At 35.7% G+C, this 16,201-nt stretch overlaps 1 protein-coding gene across 1 annotated transcript in view; it reads left to right on the top strand.

Annotated features, from left to right (window-relative positions):
• Positions 1 to 12,626, top strand: part of LOC104408475 (methylglutaconyl-CoA hydratase, mitochondrial-like) — a 109,062-nt gene extending 96,436 nt beyond the window's left edge. Inside the window, exons 7-10 of the mRNA XM_010018099.1 lie at positions 7,596 to 7,783; positions 9,446 to 9,496; positions 11,158 to 11,205; positions 12,039 to 12,626. Of these exons, the coding sequence (XP_010016401.1) occupies positions 7,596 to 7,783; positions 9,446 to 9,496; positions 11,158 to 11,205; positions 12,039 to 12,116 (365 nt within the window). The 3' untranslated portion in view covers positions 12,117 to 12,626. The remainder of the gene's footprint in view (positions 1 to 7,595; positions 7,784 to 9,445; positions 9,497 to 11,157; positions 11,206 to 12,038) is intronic.
• Positions 12,627 to 16,201: the final 3,575 nt, after the last annotated feature.

The following is a 16,201-nucleotide window of genomic DNA, read 5'->3' on the forward strand; positions in this document are numbered from 1 at the left end:
GGGAAAGACTTGCCATTGCGTACAGCCGTTTTGCATTGCGTGCTATAAAAAGACTTCTCTTCTGTATTGCTATGTCACAGCAGCAGGTGAGACGAATATAAGAGGTGCTTTCTTAATGTAGTTCCTTTCCTTAGTGTTCTAACAGTCTGACAGCTACAGCCTGAGAATAATCACATATTTAATCTCTTTCTTCGTTGATTTCCTGTCAGTTATTGGCTTTTGGTTGTGTTTTGTTTGGTTTTTTTTGAAGAATGAAAAAATGACTAGAAGGTGGTGGAAGAGCTGTAGTTTTCTGTTAAGGAAAAACATCCGAGTGATACCAAACAATAAAATGTTAAAATACCAGCTTGCACTTACTGGGTAGGTCCACTGTTGCACAAGAACTGTCCTAGTAGAAAATCTATTCCATGTACATTTAAAGTTGTTAGACATCTTTACACAAATTATGTGCGTATTAAAGTGAAAATTTTTAATGAATTTGGGCTGTAATGTCTTTTAAAACTCTGATTCTCAAAATGTTAACAATGTGAATTAAGCAAAATTTTATCAGTGAGGGAAGAAGAGTTGTTTTATATGTACCATCTGTTTGGTCTTTTAATAGTGCTAGTTCTGTCTACCCTCCCTCAGTTGATCCTGAACAGCAATATATGGAACCAAGGGTCAGTCAAAAGTAGGAGAGAGATGCAATTTCCTGATAAGGACATGAACCAGTAAGAAATTTAGATCTTCTAATCTTTTATATAGTCTGGAGGGTGTATACTGCTCTCAGTGTAGCTGGGTAGTGACTGAATCCTATTTATGTTGTGAATAAAGAAGTTTTCTGTGGAGCCTATGAAGGGTGATCCTGGCTTTGGGAAAGTAACCTTTCTCCCAGTCTGTGTCATAGGCTTCTAACCTGGTATTTTCAGACCATTTTAACTGCAATTTCTTAGGCCAATTCACTGATTCTGATGGACTGAATGCATGTTAATATTTACACTTGTGATGTACAAAATACAGAATTTTTAATAGCAGCAGTGAGTATTTCCTCATATATCAACTATTACTGTAGGATAACAAATGGAGGGATCAGTCTGGGAAGTAAAAAGAACAGAATGCCATTCCGGCACTCCTAGATAGTGCTGCAAAATCTAACAGATCATGCTGAAGAAGTTAGGAGTATTTTTGAGTCTTAAAATTAAGTCCCAATTTATTGAAAAGTTTACTTGTTGCATTGCAGGTTGTTAGATTCATGCATGCCAGCTTTGAATGATTTTGGTCAGATGTTTGGTAGTCTCTGTTTTCAAAACTATGTTATGTTATAGCATAGGTACTAGACTAGGTGCTGTGTAGCTGCAGTGTATTGCTGCCTCAACTAGGAGGACATACTACTCAAGATGAAAAATACACTTCATACATACAAGTTCATTTTACATATATTTATCAGTAGAGAGAGCACTCTGCCTTCTTGGGATTTGACAGCTGAACCAGCAGGGTTGTGTCCTCCTACAGTCTCGTTGGCTTTGCTGTTTTCCCTGGGCTCCCATTCTGTGAGCCACCGATTCTCCTTTCGTTAGTGCTGCTCAAGTCAGAGAATTTCAGGGATGAATAAGTTCAGAGGTAAATTCTTAAAAAAAACATTACTTTCAAACAGTTTAAAGGAGATTAATTTGATAGTAGTCAGGATGGGAGAAAGAATAGGGTTAGGAATAGGAATTGATTTGGAGGGTTAGCAGAGTGATGGATTTCTTTGCGTGTGGAAGAATAAAATGGTAGATTTCCGTAAGGAGAGCACTGAAGTGAGGAAAACATTCAAGTCACTTGCTCATAAGCAGTGAAAATGTCATATTTAATAGTCTGGTTTTTGCTTAGCTTGTTGTTTCTTTATTTCAATTCTGTCCATTAAAACTGAAGTAATTGTCCCATTTTGGGACTGTGATCTGATTCAAAATGTAAATAAAAATAGGATACTACTGTCGTAATTAATTTTTCTGTATTTCACTTGCCCTATGTTGTTTTTTTTTGTCTGGATTTTCACATGAACTGAATTTTAGCTGTCATAGTCAATCCAAAACTATAAGAACATGGACTGTAAAATTCTTTATTTAAAATACAAGTTTTGTTTTTTTTTTAACCTAATGCTGCTCATAAAGCCCACATGATTTTCAAAGTATGATCATACAGAGCAGCACTGGTTTAAACCTCCTACCTGTTGTTACAGCTGAGTAATGACTTCATAAGTACGTGGGTGTAATTTTGAAAATGGAAAAAGCATTCTCTTGGGCCATTAATTTCTATCTGCAGCAGTATGAGTTATGTTTTAATGTATATGTACTCTTGAATTTTGTTTAACTTCAATTTCTGTTGCTGCATTCCCAAAAAACAGTAAGACTAAGTTCCTATCTGGAGTAATAGGAAGGCACATGGCTTTACCAAATGCCTGTATGTGCTCATGTTTGTTGCATTTGTTTACATTTAAGTAGAAGTTAGTAAGTAGATTAATGGCCTTAGGCATTTCTCTTTTCTTCCTCAAATAATTTCAGTTTAAAAAAAGTATGGCAGATTGTGCATTGCTGGTACCGTGAGTCCTGGGAGTCCATGGGTGGCATTGCAGACCTGCGCGTGTCAGACAGTGTTTTGTCTGATAGCGGAGTCCATGCAGTTGATTGTACCACGCTTGTGAGGGAAATGTGGAGTAAGTTCCTTACACCAGATGCAGAATCCCTTTTGGAGTCCATCTTACAAAAATCAGGTTCCAGATGCATTTTTTGGTTCCATTCATTTCACGTATGCAGCCATCTGCTGAGAAACCATCTTCTGTCCTTCTCAGTCTACAAGAGGATTACTTATTTTGAAAATGAATTAGTTTTTCTAAATTACCCAAGAATTTCATCTTTCTATATAAAAGCTGTGATTATTTAACTGCTAGTGAATTCTGAAAGTGTATTTACACTCTCCGTCACGCATCTTAAGCATTCACACGTCTTCACGCCAAGTACTACATTCTTCAGATTCAAGCTGCCACCTTCAAGCCACCCACGCATGGTGGTTTGGTATATTCTAGGTGTTTTTCAGATAGGTTTTTTAAATAAACCAGTCCACAAAGGCAGGTGAATAAAATGAATTGTGAAAATTAAGGACTGATTTGCAAATTAAGTTTGCAGTTTTTGAGCTGGGGTTTGCCACACTGCCTGGCTGGTGTAGGTACCAGGTCATCCTGCCTCTTTGACCTCAGGGTATTTCTGATGTTCCTGCAGGGCTTTCTTCAGCTTGACTGGCAAGCCAGACTTCCATGAGCAACCTACTAGTGGGTTCCTTTTGTCAACCTATTATGAAATCTCACTCAAACTACTTCTCTTCTCAGTCGTCACAGACTCTGGAGTAACCTCTGAGTCAGCCACAGACCACTGTCTCAGCTTATATGGCCAGACACAAGAGCAACCTCACCTACTGCCTGCTTTTTGCCAGCTCTGTGCTCTTTTCCCCTTATGGAGATAATGTTCTCTTCCTTCTCTTCTCCATCCTGTTTTCACCTGGTCACTTACATTTTTGTTCCTGTCTTTCTCAGTCTGTTTTCAGTTGTCAAGCAATTACATTGTGCCAGTGAAGGGCTTTTCATGTTTTTTTCTGTGAAAGGATTTGGGATCTCTGAGCCCATAAAGATTTATACCTGCATTTAAGTTAACTAAAACATTGAAGTTAACTAAAACGTGTACAACTTGGCAGGATCAAGGCCTAATCTGGGAAATAATATATTGGAAACCTGGTGTTAAATATTGTCTTGGTAGAGCATTTAGGCTTTTAAAGTGTTAATATTTTGAAAATTACTAACAATGGATGGGAGGTACTTTAAAAGTGGAAAAAATATTTGTTACACAAACTTTTAAAATATGACTCACCTGACTGACAAGTATTACATTAAAATAATATTTATTTTATATTAGTTTATTTATGGGCTCATATTGTTAAGGATTTGGTATCATGAACAGCAGGCTTCTGTGTTCCATATTTATGTGACTTTCAGTGGAAAAGAGAAAAATCTACTCTACAGCTTTCTGCAAAAGAACTGCAAAGATGCATTTGAGCCATTTCTTGACTGACTTGAATAATTAGAAGGTTTGTGGATAAAAGACTTCGGTTTCACCATTGATTATTAATAAAACATTAGAAATGCGCAGGGGTCTTTAAAGAAAGAAATCTAGAAACCCATCAGTTAAATCAATCTAATGTGAATCAGAGCTCATGATAGAAAGGATAAGTTACAAAGACTCAGTTTTACATGACTTAATAAACAGGATTATTACTGAATTAAAGTTTGGATTTTTTGTCAGAACAGGATTTTTTCCAATATGTTTTGACAGAGCCTTCAGCAATGAGAAACTACTGACTATAGATACTCTCTGCCAGAATGATGAATCTATTTCCAGTAAGCTAGTTGCTTCATCTTGCTAGATATACTCTTGGGGATTTATCACGTAATTCCCTTAATCCAAACCAGTTGTGTACATATTTTGTAATTGATGAATTACTGACAGTAAGTAAATATTCATAAAAAATCAACTATTTGTTAAATAAATACCATAATGTTTTACAATTTTTATACCAGAACTTAGCAGTCTTGTATTTACCGTGTCTTTTCACATGAACTAAAGTGTCATCTAAACCTGCTGTTTACAATATTTACAACATTGAATATATACCGTCTCAGGTAAGAATGCATTTACATTGCAACTGTATGTCAAATACTTTCATCAACACAGTGAGTAATACCCGATCACTAGTCCTTGAAATAACATGTCATTAAATTTGTGAAGATGAAACAACTATTCTTCCATCAAATTCTGCTCTACATTTAGATGAAATGCCTTGGTTAAGTCATGTCTTTGAAGGCTGGGTGTTACTTCCTTTTGCTCTGATTGTAGTTGGCAGGCGTTATATGTTCTTTGTATATTACTGAAACAGAACATCTATCTGCAGTGTACTCTCTGTCTTTTCGGCATAAATGGATGTAACTTTGGTGTGTTGGATGTATTTTGGTGTGTTGTTTGCGTCTGATTAATTGGGTCTTACTGCTTTTGTGTGTGCATATATCTTATTCTTACTACTGAGTATATGTGATTGATGCACTGAAATGCTGGCTTCTGTTCTGTGAATATTAATCAAAGAATATGCTGCTCTGTTTAATGGCTTTGCAGTGCAGGAGGCAGCCATAGACTACAGCCTGCTTTTTTTTGCTCTTCAATCGTTGTGTAAGACACTGGCAAGAACACTTTTCTTCATCTATAAACACTATTTCATGCTTAAACATATCCATTGTTTGGTCAAAGTTACGAAATATTGTTGCTTAATTAAATTTTGTTTTCAACATTTCCTGGTAAAAGCAGTAATGGAAGAGATAAAACAGTAAAGGAAGAGGAGATAATAAAGTGTAAAAAAATACTAGGCATTCCAGGCAAGAAATAAGCAGAAGATGTGGAGTCAGTAAATTCAGCTTCATAGGATTTAAGGTCTTATGATTTGGAGAAATGGTTTTCTTTAACCAAAGATTAAATTACTATGGTGAAAGGGTTAATTTATGACCGAACTATTCTTAAAGATAACCAGTGTAGAATTTGCTGTATTCTGATGTACACTTAAAATGCGTATAAGGTAGGTTGTGACAGCTTCTTTGGGCAAGAAATTAAAAGATGTATTCAGTAGTTAAAACAAAAAAGCCAATACATGTTTGTGGTGATAGTGGTACAGCTTGGTATCATAAGCAGCAACCTTCTTGAAAACACAGCTCACATTTTTATGGCATGTAGTTCTGATACAAAGGTTGATAGCTACAGTTTTAGTCATTCTCTGTGAATCTCACCAGTGAGGCAGCCAAGGCTAATACGAAGGCTTAGGCTTCAGGGTTTGTGGTGTTTTACAAGGGGTTTTGTCTCCTCTGCCTCCCTCCCCGACCTCCTTCACAAAAATTCTCTAGAGTAGGGTCTTTCTCTAAATTATGCTGTTATCAAAGCTTTCCCCTAACATAATCAGTGGCTTAGCTGTACAACTAGCAGAAGTAGCAGAATTTGATGAAGAGGAGTTCCTCTTGCTGTTGCCTGTTGCCTTTGATCATTAGGGCAGTCTTGCTAAAACCCTCCCAGAGTGGTAGAATGTAAAGAATATCACTTTATTTGTATTTACTAATGTTGTTCCACAGATTTTTTTGTATTTTTTCTTTAATCTGTTACGAGTGTAAGCATTTTTTTTAATTCTTGCAGTTTCAGCCCAGAAAATGTGTCTCAGTTTTTGTTATAGATCATGATTTTTTAGTATTCTGGAAAGGCATAAGGCAGTAATTCCCCAACCCTTCTGCATTTTTGTATGATGTAATGTGTTCAAAGGCAGGTTCATTTTTATGAAAGGAATACAATAGTACTGAAGCTTGTGATTCATAAAAAAACAATAGTTGAAAGCTAAATCACTGAACCACAAAAACCTTTGCTTGTTTCCAGTCAGGTTATTTGTCTCAGAGATATATTTAAAGTATTTTCAGGAAACATCAGTAAGAGAACTCTATGGCTTTAATAAAATACTGTCTTAGTCCAACATTATCTAGAGGAAATTAATCTATTTTATTAGTTGAACACACATTTATCCAGTGTTGTACTACCTCTCTTTGAACACCACTTATAAATATTCCTCTTGCAAACATATATTTATATTTGAACTTACTGTCATGCTTTTGCAGAAATAGCTATTTAGACATAAATTTTTACTTACAGAATGTCTATATAAATTGAGTATTTGTTTCAGATCCATGTCAAAAAGGTAGAACTTTTCAAAATCCTTTTTCCTGGATAAAGGCCATTTCCACTGTTTTAATTCATACAAACATCTGCTTCTGTGATTTGAGTCTGCTTCTTCAGTTCTGATAATGATTATGCCCACATTCTCATTGTTTGTCAATTCTGGAAAGTTAATTGTTAGTCCAACTAAGCAATCTTCACATGTCTGGTTAATGTAGTTACTGCTTATTGACCTTCTGTAAATGCGTATCTGCCAAATTGGTTTTTAACATAATAAGAAAAGCTAACCAAAGTTAGGTACCTTTCTCTGCTGATCCACACCTGCCATGGCTTTTTAAAGACCTTGTCTAGTGGTATTAGTTTAGTTTAAGTATGAATACTGTCCCTAACATTTTCAAACTTTAGCATGGAGTAGTCTTGTTAGAGTATATATTCTTTTTGAGTATAGTTCTTCAGAAGTGTTCATATTGTGATAATTAATGTCATGAAAATACACAGTTTGGATTTGGTAATCACTGGCAAGTAGTTTTCCTTCAGTTTCTAGCTGATATGGATAAGGTAACTTGTCTGCAATAGAATAGAATCATTTATTAATATTGCCTCTTTTCAGTTATTTACATGTCTTTCTAAGAAATAGAGCAATTGATTTCTTTTTAGAGCTAGTTTCAAAACTGAAGAAGGCATTAGGAATGCCTTTATATAATAGTTTAATTTCTGTATGCTCATATAATTATTTATGGAATTAAAAATATTTGAGCTGAACAAGGCATCTACATTTGTGGTATAAATCAGTGGGAAACTAATACTCGCATTTTCTCTTTTTCCAAACTTTAGGGGGGACACAGAGATTACCTCGCACAATTGGAGTGTCTTTGGCAAAAGAACTAATCTTCTCTGCGCGTATTGTAGATGGTGAGGAAGCAAAATCAATAGGATTGATTAGCCATGTGGTAGAACAGAATGAAGCAGGGGATGCTGCATACAGAAGAGCATTAGCTCTGGCAAAAGAATTTTTACCTCAGGTAAAATAAATTGTTTTGAATTTAGTTTTTAGTTTTTGACAAACATTTAAACTGAAAAAGAAACAACTCTATTTAGAAAAAACTGTCATGAAGTTACATATTAGAGCGATTCTAGTTATGTGGGCAGCAATCAGGAGATTTGTGTATTGAGTGGTGTTATTTGATAATTATTTCATGGTGAAGCAAAAATCCTTTGTCATGGTTTGGTCTATGTATTGCATATTTTGGCTTTCAAGTGTTAAACAAAAAAAATGCACAGTTGTGGGAGTTTTTTAGTAAAGCATTTATCTCAATAGGTTATTTACTTGCTGTTGAATGCTTCAGAAGAGAGGTAAAAAGGTCTGTGTGAAAGTGGACATATCTCAGTGTAACTCTTATTTTGGAAACATAAGGCTAAATATATTTTCTGTATTAAAGCAAAACCCATTTACTAGTGGAAAGTTTGCTTTCTGTCCTTTTTGTATAAGCTTGATGGAAGAATCATGCTTCTATTAGTGTTCGTTCTAAGTGACATCCTCTCTCCGTCTTTCATAAAGAATTGAAATGGGATTTTCTAAATCCCTGTGCTTTAGAACTTGAAAATTTCAGTAAAAAGTTTTAAGTATGACCCTTACAGGAGTCTTTGTGTTTGCTGATGGCTGCCTGTTCCCCTGTTGCCATTGACTGCCAGCTGTTTGTTCAAAGTAGGATAAACCTGCTTTTCAAGCAGAGTCTCCCAGGTAGAAAATTCATAGAAGGCAGAAGAAGAAAATAATTAGTAAACCGTTTTATTGGATCACAAGTGTAAAAGCAAAGATTTTTCGCTGAAAATGGAAAACGTTACAGATTAAACACAGCATTTAACATTGGTTATTTTTTTGTCTTGAACATCCTCATAGACAAATAGAAAAAATACAGTGAAAATTTTAACATGCAGGGGTTCTGGAAGGTAGATTTGTAGTTAAAACTTTGCACTGGAACCAACTCTAAAGCATTTGGCTTTTCCCAGAGCATCAGGCCACTTCTCTAAAGCAGTATCTGAACACTGAGAAGCTAGTGCTAATGGATAGCCACAGGACTGAGATGATTCCCAAAGATGTCTTGCTCTTCTAAAGCACCTTGGAGGAGGAGGGTGGGAATCCGTTTGCTTGCTGGGGACTTCAGTCACTTGCGGAAGACTGTCAACACTTGACCAAGTGTAGGCTTTGCAGTAGCATATTTTAGGTTTGAAGCTGCATCGTTTTATTTCATTATCACATCTTTTCAGATGTCTCCATTGTATGACAAGAGGAATTTAAGATTGACATTGCGAAGGCCTGTAGTGATGTCACTTCAGGTGGCCATTCTGAGCCTTGTTTTGAAGGGAACTGAGCAAGCTTGACAAAAGTGGAGATACTCAGCACCTTTGAAACACAAACCAAACACACTGCTTTAATTAGGTTCTTCTGAAAACAGCATACTTTCATTTCTTCTCGATATTGAAACTGTTGAGACTGGAACTAAGTTTGCAAGCAAATGTCTACTGTAGTGATACAATTTAGGATACTTGACCTGTTTACTCTGAATGTGATGAATGTCCGAAGTCTAGAAGATCCCAGTGTAAGAACAATGATTTGCAGACTCTTCACTGCATTATCTTGTACGTTATGATGATATGTAAATAAGCTTTTTCTTTCATTTTAGGGACCAGTAGCAATGAGAGTTGCAAAACTGGCCATCAACCAGGGAATGGAGGTAAGGATCTGTACTTTCCTAAGAGTAAGTAGAAGTCAGGCTGGCAACAGGTATACTGTGGTAGAACTGCTTTTTGTTTTTCACTGTATAGTCAAAACTTTCTCAAAGGTGAAATGCAATTTTTGTATGTCTCAGACTCCTGAGAGTAGGGTTGGTGCTGGTTTCTGTAATGAGGCATAGTAGCCTCGTGTCTGTCCAGAAGTAATACACTCAGCTAATTATTAATACTAGAAAGTAAACATAAACTACTATGAACAAGCTGTATTTCACAGGAAAAAAACCCTGAAAGTTATACTCTGTCAAGCTTGCCAATGCTCTCAGTATTTAGTAACTAATAAAGTTAAAAGCCAAAAGGCATGTTATTTATTTTTAATATTTTAGTAGAAGTTAGTGTTAAAATTATATCTGGAGTCTGATTTCATACTTGATTCTGATTGCCACTCCTTCTTGAACACTATTGACCTAACTCTAAAGCTTTTTAAAATCCAGCCCTGAGTACGTCTGGACATGTGTTTTACTTTAGGCTTGTGAATCATCTTGCTAAGCTCAGCACAACTATTCATATTTAAAGTTAAGCCCATCCATAAGCTCTGCACCAGGACACCTATAGCTCAACCAAATTTAAGAATAGACCTCTTAAAGTCTCAAAAGCAACCAATAATATAATTGAGTTCAACAAAGCATAGCAGCAGCAAGTTTTGGCCTGAGAACCAAACTCAGATACCGGTGTGCAAAGAGTATGTTTGTTAGGTTTCCACAGCAATTAATGCTGGAATTCAAGCTTTATTTCAGTGGTACCCAAGGTTCAGAATGCTACAAGCTAAGTTATCTAGCTATCACATATAGTGGACCAGAAGATCAAAATAATTATGTTTATAGAATTAGGGACAACAGGATTAGAAGGATTCCGAATGGTCGTCTAGTTCAGTCTTGAGGCCCCAAGACCAGTTGAGCCAAATGTTCATTCAAGCTGTTGTTACAAACCTTCCATGGCAGAGATTTCACAGCTTCCTTTGGTAATCTATCCTATAGCTTATCTCCCCTTCACAAATTGCTTATGGTGCATAGCCACAGTCCATTCAGTGGCCATGTGGAGAGCTGTTAAGTTCTGCAGCATCTGATGCTGAAAATAGGCAGAGAAGTGGTGGGAGGAAAATTCATCCTTTTCAGCTGTTCAGACCAGCTTAAAAGAAAAAAATGTAATTAGAACTAGGTGATGATTCAGGATGGTCATTGGCCTCTTCTTTTTATTTTAAATCCTTTTAAACTTGAATTTATGTTCATTTTGTTGTACATGACGTTTGAAGATAACTTGTTTCAGAACGATTTTTAAATAATCATGCAGTACATTAAATCTTTGCCCCTGTAGTACATGATATGATTACAAATGTGCAAGTAGCTAATGGTTTTTAGTCTAGATGATTTGTAGTGAAGAACATACATTGTTTTGACAGTCTATTACGTACTAATTGTATCGCCAAATAAGGAAACTGTTACAGAAATACTAACCACTCTCAGCACACGGCAGTGTAGCAATTCTATGATCAGAAGTTTTTTAGCATGTGGCGTATAAAAACACAGTACTTGTTAGCCGTCAGGAAATAATATATAATAAATATACAAAAATATGCTTTTAAAAAACATTGCATTTTTTTCCTCAGGTCGACTTAGTAACAGGTTTAGCAATTGAAGAAGCTTGTTACGCTCAGGTATGTAACTATGACTACACAAAAACCCCCAGAAAACAGGCTTTGTGGGTGCCTGTTACAGAACATGCAGAAATTCAACTAGAAATTGCTCTGTATTCTCGTCTACATTTAGACCTTCCTTCTACTTTGTTTTTTTTAAGGAATTTAAGGATGGAGGCATAGTTTAGGACAGAAACATTTCCTTGCCAAGAGATGTTAGGGTGAAGGTCATGAAGCAGTACTAGCCATATACCTAGCAAGTCTTACACTACCGTGTATCTGGCCCAAAAACTGCCTTGCTTTTGCTTTGTTTCTTGTTTAACATGAAACAACTTGAAGGACACTTCTGTAGCATGTGCCGCTAATGGTATATGTTCTAACCAACAGAAAAACATGACAAACCTCTTTGCCAGTGAAGCATGGTAATAATGTATTTGAGTTTGTTTGTTTTTGGACTTCGAGACAATTTTTTAATCATGGAAATAGAAGCATCAGCATTAGATACTTATTTAAAACATATAGTGATCTGATTGATAGCCAGCCCTCTCCCCCCTTCCCCAAAGCAGAACACCAAAACGAAACAACAAAAGCTCATAAACAAACCTGAAAGAGCTTCTCAAAGTCATCTGTTTGAAGAAAAGATACTTTCTTTTTTCAGATTGTTTCACAGCCTTATATCGTGGCTTTGATGTGTCTGGTATTTTCCTGTATCTGACTAGACATTTTAGTTTTAATTTTTGATTTGTATTACCTGTTGCATGTTGAACGTATTGAAGAACTAGGATTTGTATGAAAATACTTTTCTTGGTGTTGTTTTTGGTGTCAATAATGAATTGTTACTCTGCTCATTGCAGACTATTCCAACAAAAGATAGAATTGAAGGTCTTCTTGCATTTAAGGAGAAGAGGCCTCCTCGCTACAAGGGAGAATAAAAGAAGCTAATGCCTTTAAAATACAGTGGGATAAAAGTACTGCTGTGAGGACCATTAAGGTGCATTTGCATCTGCACTTGGAATATCACAACCACCAAAGTAAAATCCAACCATCCTGATGTTACAACGTATATGAATGTGTCCATACATGTACTGGGCCCAGATAGAAATGTGTGCCAGCTCATGCTCATTACCATTTCTGAAGGTTGATATGTGTATTTGCAAGGTCATGGTTTCATGCAGCATTTTTAAAATTTCATATGTACAAAACTTATCATTCCACAATTGAAATAGCTCTGTGAATTCTTTATATAGACAAAACCTGTATGTGATGTTAAGTATAAATCTGCTGTATCATTTTATCAAAACAAAAGCGACTACTGAACACCAAAAATAAGAAATTGTACCAAATATGCGTTAAAATGATTCTGTATGTCAGTAAAAGTTATATTTGCATATTCTACCTGAATATGTACATTATTAATAAAGCTAAGGGAAATGAAAAGGATTATTGCTTGGAAAATATTAAGCTTTATTTATCTGACTTACACTATTCTAAGTAAAATGAAATTAATTTTAGCATGTAATGGTGTCGATGAAGTCATTGCCATTATGTTCATTTAACTGTATTAAATGGAGACATTTTCAAGGCCAGCCTTTAATATGCATTCTTGTATGTTAAACCTGGCTTTGTCTTGCATTCTTCCAATGTACAATCTGATCAGCACTGTCTGCTGTAAAGAAACTTTATTTCACCTGCTCCAGATATTTTAAATTTTTGATGATTGTATTAAAGATTGTCATGCAGGGATGTGACTGATGTGCTGTTAAAGAAACTAGAATTCTCTTCTTCTCCAGAATATTCCTTTTGGAGGTCCTAATAATGTATATTTATATAAAATGGGGATGATACTGACATGTTCTTTATTCTGTGGTAGCCTCAGGGTTCTTTTCATACACTGAAAGAGAAATCCAGTAGGTTACAAGGCGGGAAAACTGTTGTGATTCATAGTGTATATTTGCTGTGAACATGGCATATACAGCAAATGCCTGGAAATAACCTTTTAGAAAGTATTTTTGTTAACTTGACTGGAAAATAAACATGGCTTAGCAGTCAAAGGCTGTGTTTTTATATGAAAACAAATTTCTTCGTGTTTGATTACTGTTGGCTCACGGAACTTGTGTATGCTCTGCTGTTTCTGCCACATTAACTATGGTCACTGTCCATATCTATGATGATAAAGCAGCTGATCAACATGAAATTACAAGAACTCATTTAAATTCATATTTAGACATATCATTACATGTAAATTGATTATAACTGGTAGAGCACACACTTTGTTGACTGGTAAACTTGCTGAGTCGATCATTTCACGCATGATAATTTGCAAATAAAGTACCGGTTCTTGTTTTGATAGTCATATAAAGCCTAGAGGGTCATTTTCTCATGTTTTTGAAATGCTAAAATGTCGTTTTCATTTTTACTGAGTAGGAAATAATTATGTTAATAGAAGAAAAAATATTAAGCCTATGCTGATGGGCTTCTGTTTCATAACTTTGATATACAGTCCAGTTACTGAGCTGCCTCTTTTTTTCTAACAAGCACTGATTAAGTATCTTCTCTGAATGTCTATTCTAAAAAATCTCATAACTTTAAATACTGTGGCCTCAGACTGTGTAGATTCATGCCTTTAATTAGTAGTATTGATCTCAGAAAATAATTTTGCTGTCACAGTGATCTCTCCATTCCTTTTCTCAGGAGAAGATACTGTCATACTGTAGCAATTTGAGTCCCTTCTTTGAAGTCAGCAGCTTGAATATTATTACAAAGTGAGTACCATTAGGACAATTTTTAAAGATACTTTCTAGTGATGTTGAAATAATTCTAAAGGAACAATATTTTAGCAAAAGAAGTGTTAATCGCTTACTGTCTCTGTTATTAAGTGACATGTTATGATGGCTGCAGTGCTTGTGATTAATAGCAGTATTAGAATTCTGCTTCCACAAGAGGGTCATTTATAACAGAAATGCTGTTACAAAGACTGACTTTTCCTTTTGAAAGTTATGATCTGGCAAATCCCCCTTCAAGTGCTTAGGCTCAACTGTTTCAGTTCCTGGTAAAGCCATGCTTTTCTCCCCAGTACCTCATGGGTGACCTAGCCGCGGTCCCCACTGGTTTCCTTAGAGTTTATCTCATGGTCCCTAGGTGTAAGCAGCTTTTTCTCCTGCTCTGGCTGAGCTCAAGTGGATAGTGACTCCTGCACTTCTCCACAGAGCTGGATATTGAAAAGCTATAATACAGGTAGGTCTGCTACCTTCAGCTGATTACCTCTCAACGGTGTAAGTAGAAGATGAACTTACTAAATTGCCTAGAAGTACTCAGTTTCGTGCAGAAATTAGTGTGTGGCTTTACATAACACATATAATTTTAGCCTTTAATCTATGAAAGCAGTTGTATTTTCAATATTATTGAAGTAACTCGCTTTCTTACTAGTCTTACTACATTTCTGGGTGTTTTCAGAATTTTCTGATGGCATCAGCCACTTCAGTGCTTTTGAGTATCTCACCTGCTATGAAGAAATACAGTGTTTTATTTATTATAAGGTTCTGTAATAATACAGTTAAGAGCATTTGGAGGATGGAGCATTTCCATGAAATTTGCAGAGCCATTTGTGCCAAATTGTTGTTGAAATTTGGTCAGTTTATGTGCAGTTACTCATAGTCCTACACCAAGGTTCATATCAATGCTTTTCTAGAACTGCTTTTAACCAGCTGCATTCAGAATAGTAAACAGCAGGATGTATCATTTGCAGCTGTTTCATATTTTCCTCAGTCATTGCTCTTTGATGCATTTAACCATAATCAGATTCGTTGAACAGAATAAAAAACAATGTCTCTCCATCACAGGAGAGAGCAGAATATCATGCTACTTGGAATCTGGTTTTCAGAGACTTAGGGAGTATAGTAAGGGATTTGGAAGTAGTGACACTTCATATACCAAAAGCAACTCATAGTATGCAAACAAAAAGAGTAATTGAAACATCTTAATTTATTACTAAACTTACTTTTTCTTTCATTGTCTTTTCATGCAAACAAAATCCCTGAAAATGTGTCTACTAAGATAGAGGGTTTATTTACAATTAAAAATATATGGCTGAAAACCATTGGTATTTTATATGGTGGATATTGAACAAGATATGCCTTCATGTCTCATTTGTGGGATTTTAGCCTTGTTCTAGCAACTAATGAGACTGCTGAAAAGCCATGGGGCTTCATTGTCTAGTGAGGCTGATACAGTCAGTGTACTTGGGGTGTGATAATGATCATGATGATGTGGTTATTTTAAGAATTTCTTTTTCTGCACACTTTCAGAAAGACAAGTATCACAAAAAATGAGAAAAAGAATAAATCAAAAGGAGACGTATTCAGCTAAAGGTAATTAAATTCCTCTTGTGTATTTTGAGAGATTACAAAGACTAATTTTTCTGTTTATGCCTTTTTTTTCTATTGACTTTGCTTTTCTGCAAGTCTGAAACTCAGACACCAGGGTGCAGGGAACACTTTTAGGAATTTTTATGGGTTGTTTTCACTTTAAGCACATTAATATTTTATAAGCAAAGCTAGGAAAGTTTTTTAAAAAATTTCCTAAAACGTTTTTGAAGGATGTAAACAGGAATTATTGTATTATCACCAAAGATTAGGTGGCATACCTTTTTTATTACAGATATAAATCATGCTCACTTTCAACCTTGGAACAGAGTTGAGTAGAAGTTTCCTAAGTTATGAAGAGTGTGCTGTGTTTATGCAATGTATTCATTATGCATTATAATATATATGTGTTTATATTGACATGTTATATGCATGCATATGTATGTGTACGTGCTTATGCATCTGTATATGTATAAAATTCTTCAGACAGTCAGGCGAGATCAAACCCCCTCAGGATATGATAGTACTGTTCTACTCCAGGAAGTTTTGCATTTGTTTGTGCAAGAGCACTACCAGCAAAAACCTTGAACCCTGCAGAGCATGTGCTGTGGGTGCTACAAGTGGCCATACTTAGAGTGTGGAAGTTCTCTAACACG

Source organism: Nestor notabilis, unplaced genomic scaffold (genome assembly GCF_000696875.1).
Source record: "Nestor notabilis isolate BGI_N333 unplaced genomic scaffold, ASM69687v1 scaffold6917, whole genome shotgun sequence".
NCBI lineage: Eukaryota > Metazoa > Chordata > Aves > Psittaciformes > Psittacidae > Nestor > Nestor notabilis.